Source organism: Macaca thibetana, chromosome 8 (genome assembly GCF_024542745.1).
Source record: "Macaca thibetana thibetana isolate TM-01 chromosome 8, ASM2454274v1, whole genome shotgun sequence".
NCBI lineage: Eukaryota > Metazoa > Chordata > Mammalia > Primates > Cercopithecidae > Macaca > Macaca thibetana.
Window position 1 is genome coordinate 40,893,836 of NC_065585.1, and position 24,109 is coordinate 40,917,944.

Genomic DNA, 24,109 nt, shown 5'->3' on the forward strand with positions numbered 1-24,109 from the left:
GCTTGAGTATTTGTGACTCTGCTGTCAGTGAAGGCCATGACTAACTTAAAAATTTCACTCATAAAATCTGTGAGTTGCTGAGTCATTTAATCAGAAAGCAACTCAATCCAAAATAACAACCTTTTAAAATACAGCAACTTTTAATAGTGTGAGCAGAAATCTTTTGGCATTTTGAAGAAGTGCTCTACTGAGGGCTATTGCTAAGACCAGCAGTCTACTTATGTTATTGAGAAGTAGGAGACGGTGATTTCATTCTTTAAATGATACATGAGTTCAGGAAACGAGCTGTAGCAGGCTCAGGGCTATGTGGGGAGAAAAGTCAGAGAAAGCACTGCAGATGTCTGTAAAGAAAATGTTTTATTTAAAGTGTTAAATACCATCACCAGAATGAATTTGATTTACATTAGTTGGTGTTCATTACAGGACTCATCTGCCCTTTTTTTCCAACTGGAATTCCCTTTACTTTTCAAACATACTATGTACAGGGCAACAACGGTCACTGGCATAGTGCTAGTTACATGACTAAACCACAAGTCGAGGTGCAGATGTGAAAATTTAAAAAAAAAAAAAAAAACACCAACTTTTAAATAAATACTGCATAATGACAAGTATGTACAAATATTCCATACAGTCATGTCCTTCTTATTAAAATTAGAAACAATTTGTATAGGAATATGCACAAAAGATTATGTGACTGCATCTTAGTATCAGGAAAATCATAAACCTTTATTCTAAGGGATAGTATAGACACTCTAGGTCTATTAAATCAATTGTTGCTGGTACACAGGTGTCTAAATTATTTTAATAAAGTTTTATTCATTCTTTTAACAACTTTACCTGGGTCCATCAGAATGTCAAGACACAGTCTTGGTGTATTTCATATTGCACCACATAAAGAGAAGGCATTTTTAGTGATACTCATTTTAACTTTTGCACCGTATCAAGCATGATAGTTTTTAATGGTCAGCACTGAACTAAAAAAAAAATTTGTGCATGGCCTTAATTTAAACAAATGAGATGTGGATTTCAAAAATTAAAGCAAAGAATTAAAATCAAGCTATAATAATGTTATCAAAATGTACATAAAGAACCATGGGTGGTTTATTACAATAACCAGTGACTTTTCCTCTAAATAGGGGAACTTAGGAGAAATTTGACCTTGCAGCACCACCCAATGGTAATAACTGTCTGTAAAACCAAAGGCAGGGGTTTTGACTTTAGGAGATTTTCACATAGACTTTTGGTGATGGCATCAAATAACTATTAATAGGCATACTGACTTTCTTTGAGTCACCAAAAAATCGGAGCTTTAAAATTGTTGCAGATTTATGTTTGCTATATTTCTTTAGAAATATAATTTGTGAAAAGTTGAATTTTACTACAGAAAAATGAATGAATAAACAGCCCTGTGTTTCAGGGCTCCCAATTTTTAGCAGTGTTTCTATTCACATAGTAAATGGAAACTGACTAAAGAAATTGCTTTAACTGATTAAAAAACAAACAAAACCTAAGACCTTCTACAAATAATACTTTAATCCCTGTATGAATAATGCTGGTGCTAAAAACAAATTTATTGGACATCACAATGGCAACATGATTTTAGAATTTTCCTGTAAACTGAATTTTAAAGGTGAAAAAAAAAAACCATGCACTGTACAATAAATTGCAAAAGTTCAAATATCTTCTTTTTCAAATACATGCTGACTTACTTTAATGTACTCCCAAGTCATGTTGCAAAATCCTTTTCAACATGCTTGAAATAAAGAAAGCTCTTAAAATTATTTTTCCCTTGAGAAATTCGCAAATTCAGAGACATCTACAGCTCTGAATTAAACATGGGGTATAAGAGAGGATCAGATCAAAACTTGTAATTTTTTAGTATAAGGTTCACTCTGGCAGGGAGAAAGAAAAGATTAAAAGAGGGAGAAGAGGAAAAGTGAGAGGAGAAAGATGTGAAAAATTTGCACATATTGAACTTCATAAGATTTGTATGTTTAAGATGGAGATAAATTGAATATATTATACTTATTTGTCACATAAAGAGAATTTTAAATATCTTCTAGAAAGTATTTCCATTTGTAATGTCTGCCAAAACACAGACTATGATTAAAGAATAAACATGGTGTATCTTTGTATCACCCTGTTGCATTCTCTCTCCTTTTTAAAACCATGCACTAGTGAAATTTATTTTTAAAAATAATATAAACTGTTGAAAATGGCTGATTTTTATTTTTATTTTTTGCAAGTTGCAGCCCCAAGAAAATAATTTAAGTATTCAGCTAATCTGTGTCCATGCAAAAAAAGTTTCTTTAATTTCATTCAGTACAGTGTAGCCACAGAATTTTGCTTTTCAGAGTCCAACACATCTTGGCATTAGTAAAGGACGTGCCTGTGGAGCTACAGAGTCTGCCACTCTTCCTGCTGCACAGACTGCTCTGATCCCCGGCCAGAGGAGGGCTGATGATTGTTCCTGACCACTTCTTTGGTCTCCTACTTTTCACTTGATGCTTCCTAGGATTTCACTCCTTGACCTGTAACACGGCTTCATGGCTGTATAGCTCCATTTCTGTGGCATATCAGGGCTTTGGGGTTAGATAAATGAAGAAAAAGGAACGATAAAAATATAAAGGTGCCATTGAAAAGGGCTTCTGTTGCATGAAACTGACTGATTCTTTGAGATTAATCCATGGCTTCAGATTGGACCAGAACTCGAATGTCATTTAATTCCAAACCTGATAGTTCTTCACAGCTCTGCTCTTTCACCTGAGGGCCTTCTTTAGGGCACAATGTGTGCAACTTCCTCTGAGAACACAGGATCGCTTTGTATCCCTAGAAACAGGCTCAGAAGACACAACATTAAGCATGCAGTGTTACCAGGGTTTGCAACCTGTGATTTGTTTTTTTTTGTTTTTTTTTGTTTTTGTAACGCTGGTTGCTGTGACAACAGTTTTACAGCTGCTATGAACGAGAGTAAGAAGGTCCAGTTGAACTTTCCAGAGATGATTGGGAAGCTCTTCTTGTCAAAGGGGCCAAGGTTGGATCTACTAGGGAGGAAGGAGGGAAAAGTTTGAACCATCCGATCACCATATTGGATAGCTCTAGTTCATCTAAAAGTATCTGGGCCACTCCCATAAAAGATTTGTGATCCATGCGGCCATAGTCTCCCCAAACGATGATCTGTTGGCAAAATAAAAAGTAGAGTGATGTCAGTGTAGCTGTGTAAATAGAAAAAGTTGTAAAATATATTAAAATACTAAAGTACATTCACTTAATTTTCTGACATCAAATATCAAGTTAAAATCTGTATAATGAAATAGTTGTCTTTAACTAGTGGAATCTAAAGGTACATTGGGGAAATTATACTGAAGCATTAAGGTTGTAAGAAATCCAGAGAGAGTGGAATTTATGTGTGGTGGAGATTTGCATGTCTATAAATCACTTTAAAGAAAATGACAACGTATATTGCTTTACAGCACTGGTCACCGCTTTGAAAAGTTTCCAAAGAATTTCAGTTGTGAGGAACATAAAAGAATACAACAGAAAAGATTTGGGGTATAACGTCTGACTCCATGAAAAATACTTTCTTAGGTAAGGGATAAACAATTAGGTAGATACCTGTAAAACTTTTCCTTGTGGACTCTCTTCGAAAGATAATAGCTGCTGGTAAAGGGGTTCCAGCGTTTTTCTTGCCACTTTTGTTTTCTTCTTGGCTATGCAGACTCCGTTATCTAACAGATACACCTTTACATATGGTGCTTGGGAAAGAAAAGATAGAGGAGAATAAGCGATAAACTATGGACATGAAATGGCCAACTCACAGTGACATTTACCACAGTTTAATCTTTGGCTGAAAGAGCTAGCAATCATGCCACTGGCCTAGCCGCATTCTGTCAAAATCACTAGATAAACAGTGGATAACTGTGTCTTTCAGAGAGTTTTAGGGGATGTTAACATAGCCCCTGAGTTTATTATTATTATTTTCATCAACTGGTTATACAGGTTTACACACTGCATTAAATAAAGTGAAATGCTTCCAGTCCTGAGAGATGTCCTACTCAGTCTTTAATTTATCAATACTTAAATCTATTTAACATGCTTGAAGCTATATTGTTTCATTCACTCATCCCCACAAATAGTGATTATCACTCAAAAGTACTTATTTATTGGTGGTGGTGTGGGTATAACAGTAGTGGAATTTCATGTGATATTGATCAAATTAGCTAAGAGGCAACTAATTAGAAAATCTATGGCTTAAAATTTATCCAACAGACACTTCTTAAAAACCACTTTTTATGCATGTACAAATCATGATATTCTTTATAGCAGAATGAGTTGACTAGCTCTAAGATATATAAACACAACTGTCTTAATCACCAGTGCAAGGTTATACAATAGATTATATAATTAAAACTTTCTGCAAGGATAGAAAAGTTGAGTCAAAGTTACAAGTCAATCAGTAGAGATGCTGAAGCTAGAAATAGAAAAGTTAGGAGTCAAAATTACAAGTCAATCAGTAGAGATGCTGAGGCTAGAAATCAAGTTTCAGAATCCTCAGGAATTGTTTTATCCATCTTATCAAGCAATCTCTACACAATGTATTTGGAGCACTGTGGCACCTTCCATGGCTTCAAGCGCCTTAGATTATAATGACATTTCAGTATGAAATATGTAGCATAAGAAGTTATAATAGTGCCTTTCTTTCCTCAGATTATAGGAAGTAAAAGTCTTATAATTAGAATATCCAGCATACATAGCTTATGCTACTTTTGGAGCCTGTATCTATTTTTATTCTAATTCCAGAGCCTTACGGATTCCTGAGGAGAATTTTGAAGCTCTAGAGAAACTGAAGAATAACACAAAAGACTAGCTAATAAGAAAAAAGAACTCCTTGTGTACATGGTGTGACAAAATGAATTTTCTAAGTGGGATGGTTTTTATTTTGCAGTGGTTTCTAGTATGTATGTACTTATTTAACAACTTACATTATCCCCACCGGATCATCCTCATTGAACACTCATTCAGGATAAACATACAAATGACTCCAGCCCCAAACCAGTCATAATGGACTATCCATTAATAACCTTGATTAACTAAATCAAAGGTCTAAACCAATCAAAAGATCTCTAAGTTGAAACAATATAGATTATGGACAATAATAGAAAACTCTCTTTTGTTTTTACCTGGCAGTGTCTTGGAACCTGGTTTTACAACAAGGCCACGGGCCCGGATGATTTCTACCTCCAACTGTCCCTTCTTGTCCATCATTCCTACCTGAATGTCACCTAATGGAAGGAGGAAGAAACAAATATGCTTTAATATACAAATGCACTAAGGAAAATACTTGAGTCAAAGACCTTGGTTTAACATCATTTCATCATTTCCCATATATTTTCTTAAATTCAAATATACTTAAAATTCTATCAATAATATCTTCCTTTAAAAAGCATTAAAATTAAAAGAGAAATAATGGTTAAATATTTTTTACTGCTAAAATCTAAGGTCTTGATTCCTGTTGATAATATTGTTACAGATTCTATTGGGCTGAGCCCAGTGGCTCATGCTGTAATCCCAGCACTTTGGGAGGTGGAGGCAGGAGGATTGATTGAGGCCAGGAGTTTGAGACCAGCTTGGTCAGCACAGTGAGGTCCTGTCTCTACAAAAAAAACAGTCAAAATATTTGCTGGGTATGGTGGCGTGTGCCTGTAGTCCCAGCTACTTGGGAAGATGAGGTGGGAGGATTTCTTGAGCCAAGGTGGTCAAGGCTGCAGTGAACCATAATCATGCCACTGCACTTCAGCCTGGGCAACAGAGTGAAACTCTGTCAAAAAAAAAAAAAAAAAAAAAAAAAAAAAAAAAAAAAGAGGGAGAGAGAGAGAGAAAGAGAGAGAGAGAGAGAAGATTCTATCAAATTTAGAGAATTTCATTTTCAATAATCTAAAACAAAATAGTGAAATCATGTGGCAGAAATCCTTACCCATTGCAGGTGTTGCCAGAGTCTGGCGTCCCACCAGCTGAGCAGGGCCAAGGCCATCTAGGAAATCGCTGAATTGGCTATCAGAGGCCAAGCGAACACCAGGGAAAATCAGACTGAAAGCAAAATAACATATGAGATTAAATCCCCAATCCCTATTTATTTTCAAGGAAGCTTGGTTTCATTCTAGCCTCGTTATTGTGGCAAAACTAGTCCTATTATTTTGCCACTTATGTTTACTGGATCCAAACACCCCGCTCCACCTCCCAGGGCTCTTCCTTCATACTCTCAGCAGCCCACGTATGACACCAGAAGCACCTGTCACACTGCATTGCAGGCTTCTGCTGGTGAGCCTTTCTCTTCCTTGGTCGCAAGGGCAGACTGTGATTTCTATGAGTAACACTCAGCACATATTGAGCACTTACTCCATCACAGGCTTTATCATATTTAATCTTCTTAGCTGCACTATGATACGTTCTATTATTTCTCCTATTTCATACATGAAGAAATGTTTCTGGATCATTCCCATCTGCATACAAATATGCTGTTATTTCTTCCACCATATAAAAAAATCTCTTTCCTGACCCCATTTCCCTCTCCAGTTACTACCCCATTTCTCTCCTTGAAATAATTGTCTCTATGTGCTGTCTTCCATTTCTTTCCTCTCATTCTCTCTTGAAAGTCTAATCATGTTTTCATTGTTGCCACTCCACTAAAACTCTCTGATCATTTGACACAACTGACCTTGCCCCTTCCTCCTTGAAGCACTGTCTCCCACTGCTTTCTGCACACTCTAGTCTCCTGGTTTCCCTTTTTTCCCTTCTGCCATTCAGCCTTAACCTCCTGTGCTAGTTCTGCCACTAAACACTGGAGCTCGATCCTTTGACCTCTTATCTTTTTTCTATGTCTGAATTCCCTTGATAATCTCATCCAGTCTCATGGTTTTAAATGCCATCTATGCTGCTATTGCCTAGATTGACATCTCCAGCCTGGATCTCTCCCTTGGGCCACAGACCTATGTTCCAACTGCTTAGTCTACACATCTGCTTGGATATGTAATAGGCACCTGAAAGTCAAATTGTTTAAAACGGACTCTCCCCATGCTCTTGTTCCCGCACTGCAAACACACAAACAAAAAATCCAAACTCTGGTCCTGTCAAAAGATTCCCATCTTGATAAATGGTAACTTCATTCTTCATTCTTCCAACTGCTCAACCTTGGAGCCATCTGTCTTCCTTCCTCTCTGTCATGGACTGAATGATGTCACCCCAAATTTCTTATGTTGAAGCCCTAACCCTTAATATGTTTGTATTTGGCCATAAGGCCTTTAAAGAGAGAAGGCTAAATGAGGCCATTAGCATGCAGCCCTAATCCAATATGACCCATGTCCTTGTAAGAAGAGGAAGAGACACCAGGAGTAGGTACGCACAGAGAAAAAGCTGTGAGAAGATATCACAAGAAGGTGGCCATCTGCAAGCCAAGGAGAAAAGCCTCAGGAGAACTCAAACCTGCGGACACCTTAATCTTGGACTTCTAGCCTACTGATCTGTGAGAAAATAAATTCCTGTTGTTTAAGCCACCCAGCCTGAGTATTTTATTATGGCAGCCTTGGCAAACAAATATACTATCTTTTCTCTCATTACCCACATCAAATGTACCAATAAATCTTACTTGTTCTACTGTCAAAATACATTCAGAATCTGACCTCACTAATGCTACACTCTGGTCCAAGCCACCATTCCCTAGCTTCCGTATTCCTGTAGTAGCCTTGCGAATGCTCTCCCTGTTGCTGCCCTTGCTGTCCTGGCCCCTTGCCCGCTCAGCATTCAGACTGATCTGCCAAAAACAGAAGTCAGATCCTGTCACTCCTCTGCTCAAAACCATCCAACATCTTCTCACCCCACTCAGTAAGAGCAGAGTCCTTACAATACATAAAGTCTATATAAGCTGTCCTCACCCCTGCCACATGCCCTAATTCCTCGTCCGTTACTGCTCTCACCCTTCCTCCCCAGTGCTGCCCTCCTCACTGCTGACACTAGGCCAGCTCCTGCCTCAGGGCTTCTGAAGCAATCTTCATCCTAGAATGTTCTTCCTTCAGATATCCCTCTGCTCACTAAATTCCTTCAGATCTTCATTCGAATATCTCCTTTCCCCTTTCCCCATCTATCCTGTGTCACATCTTACCTCCAACCTCTTGATCATCTTTCTTCCTTGCTGTATTTTTCTCCTTAGCACGTATGCTATCTAATCTACTATATATTTTACTAGTTTTTCTTTTATGTACATTTTAACAATTTTTCTTGTTGTTTGTCTTCTCTATTAGAGTGTAAATGTGAGGAGAGTATTTTATTTTATGGGGAGTGGTGTCTGCTTTGTTCAATGCTGTATCTCTAGCACCTAGAACCAAGCCTGGAATATTGTAAGTTCTACAGAAGGAAAGGAAAGGAAAGGGAAAAGGAAACAAAAGAAAAGAAAAGACTCAGTTGAGAGAACCAGGCCTATATGACTGCAAACCCCATGATCTTAGCCATGGAGATTTACTCCCTCCCCACTATGACTTATATCTCCAATGTACAGCACGGTGACTGGCCCACTGGAGGATATGGTAATATTTGTTGAATGAATTTATGGGTACTCATCCTCTTTTTCCAATAAGACTATAAACATCTGGAGCAAGGGCTATAGTGTAAACATTTTTATGTCCCTAACAGTACCTAACGTAGTTCTTTGCAATGATTAGTGCTCAGTGCACGTTTACTTTTCAGTTGATTTTCCCTCTCTTTTTAGACTTCTTTAATGAATAGCGAATCTATTTCTCCCCCCGACCTCAACTCTCAAATATTCAGTTAATACAAATGTTTTAGTCTGTTTCTATAAGTATCCCATATAAGCCTACTTACAAATGTATAGAAACCATTTATATCTCTTGTATTTATGTTATCATGCTAGACAAATTATCCTGAGACATACCATTCCTGCTGTGCCAACAGCTCCTATGGCCTCACATCTGTAAACCGGCCACACACAGGTTATCTAAACATCTAATACTTCCATGGTGGTGACAGTGAGGCCAGTAAACCCCATTTTCCTTTATTAATGTCCTCTACAGCCCCACTTCCAGATCTTTAGTTGCTAAGTACTATTAATTTGTTGGTGACAGAACTACACAAGCTACAAATGCTTTAAAAATATCTGAGACAGTTGATTCAAAGGAAAGCTACATGATAACCATGTAAAAGGCTCCCCAACTTTTTTGGTGGCATTTCTTTTTGGCTGTTATATTTAATATAATTAAATAATTATAGTTGTGTGTTACAACATGGAACTAAGTATACACCAGCATTCCATATTTTTTAGCAATCATTCTCAGGATAGAGATTCTTAAAACTAGCATTGTTCACATGGTATGGCAGGCATGCTTATTATTTTTGGGCTTTTATATATTATTTCAAGCTAGGGCAAAATACTGTATTTGCATTGCATTGTAAGAGTTACATTTTAGCAACTTGCCATTAAGGCAAAACACTTTATTCTTAAATCTATTTCACTTGATATAAAAAGCCAGATACGTCACATTGCTCAGTGGCAGGTGAGCAAAGTTCTCTTCACAGGAAATTAACCAGTGAAAATTCAAGTGGTTCTGAAGAGCATGAGAGTTAGAAAGTCTCTGTGGAAGCACAGAGAGTGAGACAGGTGAGGCGCGGAGGAGACACACATCATATGCAGCCTCACTCACTTTCCTTCTGAGCTGTAGCTGTTCATGCTGCCGTCTGTAGACTCTCGGCTTGCTTGTCGAGTCATCCAGTTCCTCATCTCCACGGCCAGGCCTGTTTCTGTACTTCTTTGGACAGTGCTCCTTAGTTTTTTACCTCCTGCTTCTGCAGAGATAGAAACAAAAAGTGTAACAGCTTTGTCATCACTATCTGGTAAGAAATATCAGCCAAGGCTCTCAGATCATCAGATGCAAAGAACTGTGTAAATACAAAGTGCTCTTTTTAAGGAGACAGAAAGAAAAGGTATTTAAAACAATTTTAAACAATGTCATGTTGAGTGGGACGAAGATTTTCTAAAAAATCTGTAAGCACAAAACAGCATTGTTTTATTTCCATTTAAAACAGTGTTCAAATTGTTAATGTAACAAAAAGATTCAACATAAGGAAAACAAAAAAGCTTTATTTTCATTGTAATACTTAAATGCAGGTTAATTTATGCCTATCTTTTGTTTTCATTGTAATATTTAAATGCCAGATTAATTTCTGCCCACCATATTTTCCCCTTTCTTTTAATCATAGTAAAAGAACCAGGCCTTCACACAATTTACAAAGAAACAGATGGTGAGTAATCCTCAAATTCCAGTCTTAACTTTTACAGGAAAGTCTGTTTTTGTAGGGTGATAGATATTAGAAGGAAAAAGAATCTACACAAAGGAGAGAGCCTAGTTTGCCAACAGTTTCACATCTCTTGGTAACTTTCAGAAAGATACTCCAAGGGGAATGCAAAAACCCACCAAAATAATGTGAAAAGAGATTTTTAATTTTTGTTCATGGACAGTCACGTCCTCAAGGATCTTTAATAGTTTGGTGATGTGATTTACTAATAGAAACCAATTAGAAGAGCAAACAGGAAACTGAGTCAAGTACTACAGATGTGACACAGATAGGAAGTACTATCTGGAGAGGTCAGGGAAGAAGGTGTGTCATAGAGGGTGTGGGATTTGAGCTGGGCATGCAAAATAGGTAGATTGGGACTTAACGAGAGGTGAGAAGAGAGCTTCGTAAGCAAGGGAAACGGCATGGGCAAAGGTGCAAAGATAAGGATAGCCACGTGCATTTAAGGGAGGTGCAATGACCAAAGCACATGTAAAGTAATGGGGGAGTGGGTTCCACAAAAAATTGAGCCCAAATTACAAAAGCTATGAGTGTTGAGATGCGAAGTTGAGAGGCTACCAAAGCTTGAGCAAGAGGGTGATAGTACAAATGATTTGTACTCGATTACTTCTTGTCAGGCTTAAATATTTATCCACACTGTGAATATTGATAGCTTTTTGGGATATGACCATACAGTTAGCTCTTTTAGTGCCTGGTATTAATAACCTTTTTTTTTTTTTTTTTGAGACAGAGTCTTGCACTGTTGCCCAGGCTGAAATGCAGTGGCGTGATCTCTGCTCACTGCAACCTCTGCCTCCCGGGTTCAAGTGATTCTCCTGCCTCAGCCTCCTGAGTAGCTGGGATTACAGATGCCCATCATCATGCCCTTCTAATTTTTTGTATTTTTAGTACAGACGGGGTTTCACTACGTTGGCCAGGCTGGTCTTGAACTCCTGACCTTGTGATCCGCCCGCCTCAGTCTCCCAAAGTGCTGGGATTACAGGCGTGAGCCACTGCACCCGGCAGTAAGTTATTTTTAGGTCTATAAATATTTGCTGATATTGCCAGTGATTTGTCGAAATCTCTTTTCACCAAGTCTCTTACAAGTAATTACCATTTTGAAATACTGCTTTAAATTTCATCCATTCTCTACTTCCAACATTAATGTACACCAAAATGCTTTAAAGAGTATATATGAAATACAAATTATGACTGATCTGTAACTCAGTTCCACAATCTAAGGCTGATATTTTAGATAACTGATGGTAAACATGTTGTACTGATATGAATTGTAACAAGATACAAAACATCCCCTACTAATGAGGGAAAGATCTTCTTTACAGCATAATATTAGTAAATGTAAAAGGAATAAAATTTAAAAATTACCAATTTGCAACCTCCATTGGAATAAATGATATAAGCAAGGCTCATCAAGGGAGGCTAACACTATTAGATGAAAGGTTGTAGAAAGGATACTCATATGAGCCAAATATTTGTTCCATAAATTATTCTAATTGTTAAAGGAAAAAAAAAGTACTTTAACACTGGGAGACCAGCTGCCACCATCTTAATTAAGTGATCAAACTTAGTAGCACTAAGAGGGGACAATAATATGCACCTCCGGATATAAGATACACAGTATCACTTGTCAAGCTGTTCTGGACAAAAACATGCAACCTGTTTTTAATCAGATCTTTGGAGCCAGCTTCAAATTTTCAAAAACAGGTGATAGAGTAACAAGATATATGATAGACACACATACACAAAACAATCAGAGAAATCCAGAACATGGACTACTGTTCAAGAGAGTTGACCTAGTCTCTTAAAAGAAGTTAATATAATGAAAACAAACAAAGAAATAAGGTAAGGGAATTATTCTGGATTAAAATATATCAAAGAAATTTAACCATCAAATGCTATGAGTGTACTCGAACTTCTTGTTTGGGAAAGCAAAACAAGAAATTCTATATGCAAAACAGTATAAAAGTAAATTTGAATATGCATTTGACATTAGATATTAGAAAACTGTTATTTTTTAAGGTGAATAATGACATGTATTATAAAGAATTTTCTTATTAGGAGATACATGCTAAAGTATTTAGACCTGAAATGTTATATATTCTGCAATTTACTTTCAAATGGTGTAGGAAAAAACAAAACAACCACCAAGCCCCCACCCCCACCCCAAAACTGCACATATATGTTTTAAAAAATGAGGGAGAATGTTAAGGAGAAATGAAAGAATGAGAATGCAGAGTACATCCTGATATTTATGAAGTTAATATTTATGATTTCATTTGAGCAGTCCTCAAATAACTATATCAAAAAGTAAGCTGGGCATGATGGTTCACACCTGTAATCCCAGCACTTTGGGAGGCTGAGGCAGGTGGATCACTTGAGACCAGCCTGACCAACATGGTGAAACTCTGTCTCTACTAAAAATACAAAAATTAGCTGGGTGTGGTGGCCCATACCTGTAATCCCAGCTACTTGGGAGGCTGAGACTGGAGAATCACTTGAACTCAGGAGGCAGAGTTTGCAGTGAGCTGAAATTGTACCATTGCACTCCAGCCTGGATGACAGAGCAAGACTCTGTCTCAAAAACAAACAAACACCCCAAGCAAGAAGTAATACAATTTTGTACAAGTGTGTCTCTCCATGTAGCTTTAATGTTCATTTCCTGTGAACAGTGCCCTTGTGAAAAAATTGCCATCAAGTGAGACATAAAACTTCAGTGAAATTTGAGCATGTGGAATGAGGATATGTACAAGAAACATATGACTTAGAAAGGAAATGAGATTCTGAAATATCTCAGAACACAGCCTCTGCAATGTCAAAGATCTACAGTTTTTAATTTAAGGTCTGACTCTATTATAGCGAAAGCGACTTGAAAATCTGCCATTATAGGGTTATGAGAACCAGCACCATTTGTCAAAGAATAATATGATCAGCATGTAATTCTTTTGTTTACAGATTGCTTCTTACATGTATCCCCTTCATAACGATGCTAAAAATCCCAATTTTACAGATATAGCATCTAAGGGCCCCAGAAGTTTACATAATTCCCTGAAGCAACATAGTAAGTGACAGAACCAGCATTTGTAGACAGTTCCCAGACTCCAAATTTTCTGCTATTCAGTACCTCATTGTCAGAATATAACTAAATGGGGAGCTTGTGCAGCTGTCTATGGAGATTATCCTGTGCTAATGCTGTAATTGCATATGGAAGGCCCTATTAGAAGCAGCTTAGTGGGGTGGGAAAAGCAGAGCACAGTGAAGGAGTCAGGTCCTGGGATCATCAAACTGCTTCTCTTTTAGTCTCCACTCTACCATTTACAAGGTGGGTGACACTTAAGCAAGTTACATACCCGCTCTGTGACTCAGTTTCCTCAAACTGAAATGACAACAATAATAAGCCTATCTCATTAGGAATGAGGTAGGAATTTTTGTGAGTATCAAGGAAAACAATACATTTAAAGCACTTAGGATAGTGCCTGATGCATAGAAAAGCTTCAGTTAATTGTACTGTTACTATTACCAGAGAGGGAATTTGAAACTAAGTATTCTAGGCCTGACTCTACCACTAACTTGTGAGCTCTATCTATTATCCTCTCTGAGTCACATCCCCTCTCTGAGTCTCTGGCTCCTCATTTATGAAAAAGGGAGGGGGAGGAGGGCAGATGATTTCTGATATCTTTGAGTTCTAATGTCTATGAGTTTGTGTATTAATGCATAACCGAGACCATGACTAACACCATACATTGAGGAGATACACTAGTCACTATCATCTGACATAATCAAATAAATCCAAAAATACACTGAACATTTATAGTAGCCCATTAATACATGTCTTTTTCAATGTTCCATTATCAAATACATTTATAGGCTTATTTTAAAATTAATTTTTCAGCACCACAAAATCTTTAGCTACATTCACAGTAAAACTAATTTAACTTGAATGTCATTCATTACCATGATTCACATTTAATGTTCCAAATGATTTGTCATGTTATTTAACTTAAAAACTGAATCTAGCCGGGCGCGGTGGCTCAAGCCTGTAATCCCAGCACTTTGGGAGGCCGAGACGGGCGGATCACAAGGTCAGGAGATCGAGACCAGCCTGGCTAATACGGTGAAACCCCGTCTCTACTAAAAAATACAAAAAACTAGCCGGGTGAGGTGGTGGGCGCCTGTAGTCCCAGCTACTCGGGAGGCTGAGGCAGGAGAATGGCGTAGAACCCGGGAGGTGGAGCTTGCAGTGAGCTGAGATGCGGCCACTGCACTCCAGCCTGGGCGACAGAGCGAGACTCTGTCTCAAAAAAAAAAAAAACAAAAAAAAAAAAACTGAATCTATATAATGGTGAAGGTCTATATAAAGAAAATGTGGTAGGGAGAACTCTAAGATGATACCCATGATTATGTTACTCTACATGTAAAAGGGATTTTGCAGATGTAATTAAGGTTACTAATCAGTCAACCTAAAGATAGGGTGATTATCTGAATGGGCCTAACTGAACCACACCAGCCCTTTCAAAGCAGAGTGCTTTCTCTGGCTGGTTCCAGAAGAGGAAATCAGAGAGATGTGAAACACAAGAAAATTCAATGTACCTCTGTCTGCCTGAAGAGGGAAGGGGCCACATGGAAAAGATGTGAGAGCAGCCTTTAGCTGCTGAGAGTGATGCCTGGCTGACAGCAAGAAAAGAGGGACTTCAGGCCTGCAACTGTAAGGAATTGGGTTCTGTCCACCACCTAAGGGGCCTTGAAAGCTGATTTTCTCCCCTAGAACCTCCAGACAAGAACTCAGCCCAGGCAACATCTTCATTTCAGCCATGTGATGCTCTAGAAAGAAAACCCAGCCAATCGTGCCAGACTTGTGACCTACAGAACTGTGAATTAATAAATGGGTGTTGTTTTCAGTTGTTAAATGTGATAATTGTTACACTGTAATATAAAACTAATACAGTAAGTTCTGAGTCCTTTGTAGATAAGTTTTTTAAATGAGGAGACTTATTAAAATATCCTATTATGACTTAGGGGTGGACCATCAAAACTGTAAAAACTTAGCCATTATTTAAAAAAGTGTACATTTTATTTTTTTATTTTTTGAGACGGAGTCTTGCTCTGTCCCCCTGGCTGGAGTGCAGTGGCACTATCTCGGCTCACTGCAAGCTCCGCCTCCCAGGATCATGCCATTCTCCTGCCTCAGCCTCCCGAGTAGCTGGGACTACAGGCGCCCGCCACCGCGCCCGGCTAATTTTTTTGTATTTTTAGTAGAGACGGGGTTTCACCATGTTAGCCAGGGTGGTCTCGATCTCCTGACCTTGTGATCCGCCCGCCTCGGCCTCCCAAAGTGCTGGGATTACAAGCGTGAGCCACCGCTCCCGGCCAAAAGTGTACATTTTAAAAAGTATACACATACATATAAATATACACATGCATACATAAACATATATGTATAATGTGTGTATGTGTGTGTGCACTGAAACATCAAAAAATACTCAGGTAAGGCCCAGATGGTGGTGTTGTTGAGGCCTTAAATCACTCATTTTGGTATTAGGTATTTTAAGCCAAAGTACATTTGGAGAAGATGCCTGCAGGTAAAAATCAAATTCTTGAACTGCAAAATATCACAGGCAGAAAGCAGAACACAGGAGGTGTCCTTGTTATTCTGCTCTGCTTAGTCTGATGACTCATTTACCTGGCACCCTCAGTAAAGCCATTTGATTAAACAAAAGACCAAAGGGTCAGTTTCCCCTAATAATATCTGGAAACCAGAAAACCTTTTGAGTTACTTGACAACAAAAACAAAAAGATCCTTTCTGCTACTGACTTGGAAACTGTTGTAAGCCCCACCCAAGGCAGGGCTTACAATGCACTGTCAAACTTAATGTCACAGTGACCTCCTTTCAAATCTTGGATTCACATAACCCATTCCTGGTTGCTCCCACCTGCAAGGTCTCATCTACTGCAGACAGACTTACTTTGGATTCAGGATTTTCTCAATGTCAGTATGCAAAATGATTTATGGAAACAGGATGAAGAATAGTTGGCAGATTATGAAAACTGACTTTACATTTTAGTTTAGACTACAATTTATATGCTTTAACAAGTTGCTATTTTTGCATTTTATTCATAATTACCATTTCTCAGAGTTAGTATAATTTAGAAAACCATTTGTGTTACATTTAAATAATTAAAAATGCATTATAATGAGAATTTCTAAAATTATTGACTCACAGATTTTAGGAAGTAATCTTGGGTAGCCAGTATATCTATGTAGTTTATGCACTCCCTTATTGCAGCAATGAGAAAGTTGAGGTCCTGAGTGGCTAGTTTGTCTTTGGTAGAAGACTTTTTCATCTTTAAGAATCATTAATAATTGTAAATTGTACTTTTACTCTCTTCCACCTTGCTCCTTTAATTCCTAAAATTTAAATATAACAATTGTCTCCAGCACCTTCATCAACCTCTGTGGTAGACTCTGTAGACATAACTTCTCTCCTATCAGCAGATTTTTTTTTTTTTTTTTTAATTTTACTTTAAGTTCTGGGATACATGTGCAGAACATGCAGGTTTGTTACATAGGTATACATGTGCCACGGTGCTTTGCTGCACCTAATCAACCCATCATCTAGGTTTTAAGCACCACATGTGTTAGGTATTTGTCCTAATGCTCTCTCTCCCCTTGCCCCCTACCGCCAAACTGGCCCCAGTGTGTGATGTTCCCCTCCCTGTGTCCATGTGTTCTCATTGTTCAACTCCCACTTATGAGTGAGAACATGTGGTGTTTGGTTTTTTGTTCCTGTGTTAGTTTGCTAAGAATGACGGCTTCCAGCTTCATCCATGTCCTTGCAAAGGACATGAACTCATTCTTTTTTATGGCTGCATAGTATTCCATGGTGTATATGTGCCACATTTTCTTTATTCAGTCTATCATTGATAGGCATTTGGGTTGGTTCCAAGTATTTGCTATTGTAAATAGTGCCCATCAGCAGATTTTATAACTTCCCTCCCATCAGCAGATTTTATATCAAGATATGAAAGATGTTGATTTATTTATCTATTTGGTTCTGCAAGACCTCAATATGGGGACACTGTCGTGGATTACTCTAACTACGTGTAAAAGCTCAAACACTTAGTTTCTCAGGTCTTGCTACTATCATAAATATAATTCAAATCTCTAAAAGTCTAAACAAAATAAAGACAAAGAGCCAACAATTTTGTTTGGGCTAATCCAGGCTCTGCATTTACAATTAAAATAAACAATTATTTTAAAAATGTTAAAATTAAAATTAAAAATGAACAATTGACACTCAAAATTGTTTCAGACTTTAACATGTATCCATTCATTCCAAAAGCTTTGTCACAACTATTTAATACTATAAAAGTTATGTATCGAATAGCTACAGCATGGTGAGCTTCAAGCAGAGGTCATAACTATGGTAGATGTTAGGGCTATTCATGTATTCATGTACTTATTCCCACCTCTGAAGTTAGGTGTGGTCATGTAACTTGCTTGTCCAATGAAATGTGAGCAAAACTAACCCATGTAACTTCAGGGTGGAAGATTTAGCAGCTGATGTATGTATGACTCACTATGTCTCCTTCCATCAGCCTGAGTACAGCCACACATAGGACTCTCAATGGACATGTAGCAGGAGTGAGACATAAATTTTTTGTGTTAAGCCATTAATATTTTTAGTTGTTTGTTATTACAACCTATTCTGACAGATACATACAATAGACAGTATTACATTTTCTTGTAAAAGTTTTAAATTTGTCTATTTTTTTGTTTTCAATATCATTTAAAAATTGGCCATTTTGAATACAGCTCTGTTAAAAACTCTGAATTTGATATTCTATTTTGTAACTGTTTTCATGGCTTTTGTTTTATAAGCATGCTTAAAAAAATTTAATCATTGTTCTTAAAATTCAGATTCACATTTAAAACACATTAAAATAATTTAAAATAAAGATTTGACTTTAGAATAGTTTGAGATTTACAGGAAAATTGCCAAAGATAGTACAGAGAATTCTAGCACCCCCATATCCAGTTTTCCCTATTATTAACATCTTACATGGGTATGGTAAATTTGTGACAATTACCGAACTAATATTGATATATGACTATTGACTAAAGTTTATACTTTATTCTGATGTCCTTAGTTTTTACCTGAAGTGCTTTTTCTGATCCAGGATACCACATTACATTTAGTCATCATGTCTCCTTACGTTCTTCTTGGAAACAAATTTTTTATATCTCTAATTCCTGATATTCTTTTACATTTGTAACTACTTTTTGTCTGCCTTTGTATATAAAATTAACATGCAGTATGACTCATAATAGTATTCACATATTCATTAATATATCCACTTATTTTTGGTAAAAACAATATATAAATTGAAAATACTTGTCTATAGAAAAGTAGAAAATGTCACATCATATGTGAAAGTGCTGTATGTAAGAAAATAAGTTATCCATGGAACACTATGCAGCCATAAAAAAGGATGAGTTTGTGTCCTTTGTAGGGACATGGATGCAGCTGGAAACCATCATTCTCAGCAAACTGTTGCAAGAACAGAAAACCAAACACCACATGTTCTCTCACTCATAGGTGGGAACTGAACAATGAGATCACTTGGACTCGGGAAGGGGAGCATCACACACCAGGGCCTATCACGGGGAGGGGGGAGGGGGGAGGGATTGCATTGGGAGTTATACCTGATGTAAATGACGAGTTGATGGGTGCTGACGAGTTGATGGGTGCAGCACACCAACATGGTACAAGTATACATATGTAACAAACCTGCACATTATGCACATGTACCCTAGAACTTAAAGTATAATAATATTAAAAAAAAGAAAATAAGTTATCAATACTATATTAATCCAGACTGTATGACACAATGTAAAAGGACAGACTTAATACACATTTTAAGTGTATTTATAAGTTTGATTATGTTTCAAAAAAATTCAATTAAAATTCTCAGTCCCAGTGTTATAATTGAGTCAGGCAAGGGTCAGCACTGGATATTAAAATTATTGGATAATTTTTAGAGAACAGAATATTCATGTGGTACCAAAGTATTACTCCAGAAATTGCTTAGTAATTCTAAAGGGAAAAATAAATCTTTTCCACAGAGAGAAACTGGCAGTCACCTCTTAACCAAGTGATGAAATGTAGCATGCCTAGGAGTAAGAATCTTGACATTAGGTGTCTATTGATGGACTATATCAAGTTTATATCACCTATGACATTTAACCTCAATGTAATCACATCTCTAGGTCTAACTTCCAGTTCACCAGAAATACAGGGAATAGAGAGAATGATTAAAAAAAAAAATCCAGAATGTTGGACATTCTACAACACAGTTTTATCTGGATTCTTCAAAAGTCAATGTCATGAAAAATAATAGGGAAAGTACTGTTTTAGATTAAGCATAACAACCAAATACAATGAATAAACCTTGACTGAATCCTGGATTAAGGAGAAAAACAACAAAAAGCTTTAAAAAACATTTTTTTGGGGGACAACTGAACTGAAGAAATTGATACGGAATGAATATGAGATAATAAAGAGTTTTTTTGGGTTAATTTTGTTTATATATATTTTTTAAAAATTTGAGATGTATGCTAAAAGTACTTAATGATTTATCATGATGTCTGCAACTTACCTTATGCTCAAATGTTTGACAAAAATACATACCACATGTATGTGGTGTATGTGTGTGAATGCATGCGTGTGTATGAGTGAAAAGAGAGCAACAAAGATAAAAGATAAAGTCAATAAAGTCTGTCAGTCTATGTAGTGGATGCTCGTTGTATTATTCCTTTTTTCATATTTAAAATATTTCAAAATAAAAGTTGGGAAAAAACTCAACTACTCAACTTAGAACAAAGGAGGGAAAGAGCTATTGTTTCACGACTTACAACTATGTGGAGATGCTTTGGATATAAAATCTACGTATCTCTAGTTTTCATAAGAAGATTGTATGGCAGTGATGACTATTATCATTTTCCATATGAGGAAAGAGCCCAATTCACACAGTTGACTAATGATATAGATGAGATTTGAATTCAAATTTTGGCAACGTTAAAACCTATGCTTGTTTCTCAAAGCATGCCGGGCTTCCATCTTCACTTAGTATTTTCGACACAAATTTCCAATTCCAGAATAATCAGTGACTTGAAACCTCATCTCAGGTTCTCCTCGTATGTCCAAATAAACTTAAAATACATTGTTTTATGGGTAGTGTTGAGACTCAGATCATTCACGATTTTTGGTCTCTCATGAAAAATGGGGAAACGTCACTTTCATTGCCAAATTCTGACTTCATGAAAATGATGGTAACATGTATTTATGATAAAAATGGAAACAAATGTGCTAGAAAGTTATTCCCTACAATACACATATGCATTTCAATCTCTCAGTGTGCCACTTTGGACCAACCCACACCAAAAATTAGAGATTTCATCAAACGATACCACAGCTGTCAACAGGACTGAATACATCGTGAAAAACTGAGGATTTGCCAACATGTGGAGTTGAAAAGGATCTTGACCTCTTGTGTGTCTTGATCCTCATCTGCAAAACAGAGGTATCAAGCCAGAGGACAGGCATACCCGTTTCCCATTATGGGTTCCTGTAACTGTTAATACCGACTTTTAATGAGAAGTAAGACCTTATGAAGAAATAAAGCTTAAGACTCTTCTGCAGTAAGATAATTACATTTTTTCTATAAAAGTAAGACTTATCATTTTGGTATTCTTAACACATTTAAATATAAGAAATTATAGCTGTCATTGTTACTCTTTTGGCATTTGTAATTTTTTGGTACTTCCTTGCTCTTCTTGTCTGATGTTGTTATTACTACACTAAGGGGGATCAAGTAAAAGCCCATTAGAAAATAATCCATTCCTGATCCACAGTTAAACTACTTAGATAGAGTTGCATATCCACTACCCCACTCCTTGGCTTTTTTTTTTTTTTTTAACTTTCAGATCTGTACTTGATCATGCATCAGTTCACTGATACCTGTGCCTGTTTCTGTCTCAAGAATGGATGTGAAATATCACCAAACTCTTCATAACTCTCAAGTTAGATATTTTGAGGCAATACTTTACGGTCGGATGAACATGCCATTTTAGAATCAGATGATATGAGTTCAAGTTCCTATTTGACTATTTGCAAATTTTGGGCAGGTAACTTATCTTTCTGTAGGTCAGAGTACTTTGGTGTAAACCTGGAATCATAATTAGCCTATGCCATAGAGTATACAACATGTATTGGTGTTTAATAAATAGTATTGAAAAAGAATCAGATCCTATAATCTGCATAGTTTTGGAAACTGAATAACATACAAAATTATAATAAATCTACAGGAAAAAAACTACACATAAATAAAAGGCCTTGCCATGTAAGAGGAGAGAGCCTATTGGCCAAATTGAACTAAGGGGTTGACTTCCCACCCAAATCCTTTTTTTCAGATGATATCAAGGTGGCTGCCATTAAGTTGAAAGCAAAGGAAGTGAGTAAAGCACAGAGGCTAGAAACTAAAGTATCAGAGTTGTTAGGCTGAAAGTCTGTGTCTAATGAGGCGTTTGGCTGAAGTGACTCACACTTGAAACTGATCTGAAGCAAACAGACTGTAAACCTACTGAATTTCTGCACTACTGGTATAGAAAAAAAATACTAGCTTACCTTATAAAATTCTGTTGAACCCATAAGATAACAATGGAGTTTCCAAACCTGTACTAGAAAGAAGCAGGCTATGACAGCAATGGAGCCACCTCTTCAATACAAACCTTCATGGCCATAGAGAATAAACAACAAAGAAACACCTTCCTGAAAACAGAACCAGGGTTGCCAGATGAATAAACTAAGAAACATACTCTACTGTCAATCTCTGCCATTCCTACCAAGTGAGATTGATAACTCCTATAGATGACTGATTGTTTTGGGTTTCCTATTCTCTCCTTTCTAAATGGGAATTTTTCTTTCAGTTATTCTATGGCTACCATACATTTAAATTACATTTAACAGAGTCAGAAAACGGAGGCAGATAACTTGTTTTCAGGCTTGCAGGTCACTATAATACGAAAAGCCACATCTAGATATAACAGGACTACACATTGCTCAAAGATTCTAGATTTCGAACAGCTGGGTAAGATTTTAAGGTTGTCCTTCTGAGGAGGAATTTATTATGCTCTATATGAAAAAACAAGAGAGTGCATGGATATTGGGTGTCAAATCTGCAGAAAAAGTTGAAATCGAGTACACCATATTCTTTACCTTAGATTTCTTCCATAGATTTTACCCTGTTCTTGTCTGCTTGCGCTCAATGAACAGAGAGGAAAATAACAATATGAGAAACTCTTATTTAAAAAGAATTAAAAAGAGCTAATCATATTGAGCTTAGTTTTTTTTTCTTACCATTGGTAATTATTTTATATTACAAAGTGGATATTTGTTAATGTTTTTGGCTTACCAGCATTTAAATCTTCTTTCTACATTTGAAAAATATCCCATCCTTTAATTATAGAAGTTGAAATCGTCAGGTGCCACTTTTCCAGCCTGCTTTGCAATTAGGGCATAAGCACATGGTTGAGGCACTACTTTTCCAAACTCTGAATCTGAAGTTAATAAAGCAAAGAAGCAGAGACACCATAGGCTTTCATTCCAATGAGGGTGGTCGCCAGAATATATTTTCCCAAAGTGACCCTACCCTGTAGCAGCATGCAGTGATTCGCCATGAGTTCTGACAATGGTGCAAGCTGTGATGTCTGTGCCAGGTAGCAGTGATAGTTTAGCAGGATTAACCTGCAGTGTGGTTTTGGGCATCACTCCTAACCTACAGCCCAGAATCTCCAGCCTTCCTAGAGATTCTGTGACCTGTCCAGGATCCCTTAGCAAATACCTTTCTTGTCTGCCTAAATTGCCAGAATTGATTTCTGTTGATTGCATCTGGGCACCTGAAAGGAAACATGTTGCATATACATGTTTCTTTGTAATGCATGATAGAAAAATATGTTGTTAGTATATATTAAGCTAAGTATACACAACTTCTAGGTGTAGCACAAAGAATGCATAACATTCAAGTACTCTTGTACATGCATGAATGCAAACAATCACCTAATCAGTATGGTCCCTTTCAGATCTAATAGCTTCTTTCCATTCCACAATAACAACACAGAAACCGACCAGGTACTTGTTCATTTATTCATTCACTATATATTTGTTAAGTACTTCCTGAATGTAAGGTACTGTGGGAGATAACAAATTTGTAATACATGATCACATAATTCCCAACTATGTGATTTTTAAATTTAGTAGGTAAGATAGTACACAAATAATGACAATGCAAGGTAATATGCGCTAAGTGCTTTATGAGTGGTAATGTTTCTAGAGCTGCATTGTCCAGTAGAACTTTCTGTGAATGAGATAAATGTTCTATAATTCTGCACTGCCTGATAAGGTAATCAGTAGTCATACGTAGCTACTGAATACTTGAAAGGTGGCTAGTGGGACTGAGGAATAAAATTTTAAATTTTTAAAAATTTATTTAAATTTAAACAGTCACATGTGGCTAATACCTCATGTAGTAGATAACACATATTTAGAGGTTCCGGAAAAGGCAAAAATATTTTGAAATGGGATTATAAGGGAATAGTAAGTATAATACTAGTTCACGATATTCATCAAGATAGGTATTGTTATATACACTTTACATACAAACGAGGAAACTAAAGCTGAAAGAAATTGTCTTCATA

The 24,109-nt window shown here is 36.9% G+C and overlaps 1 protein-coding gene across 50 annotated transcripts in view; it reads right to left on the minus strand.

Moving 5' to 3' along the window:
- Positions 1-344: 344 nt before the first annotated feature.
- The window catches only part of RIMS2 (regulating synaptic membrane exocytosis 2), a 752,308-nt gene continuing 728,543 nt past the window's right edge, over positions 345-24,109 (minus strand). For all 50 annotated transcript variants that reach the window (XM_050800643.1, XM_050800641.1, XM_050800657.1 and 47 more), the window contains 5 exons: positions 9,708-9,849; positions 5,975-6,087; positions 5,181-5,282; positions 3,616-3,755; positions 345-3,177 (listed from right to left, as the gene is read on the minus strand). In XM_050800643.1, coding sequence (XP_050656600.1) covers positions 2,959-3,177; positions 3,616-3,755; positions 5,181-5,282; positions 5,975-6,087; positions 9,708-9,849 — 716 coding nt within the window. In that variant the 3' untranslated portion in view covers positions 345-2,958. The remainder of the gene's footprint in view (positions 3,178-3,615; positions 3,756-5,180; positions 5,283-5,974; positions 6,088-9,707; positions 9,850-24,109) is intronic.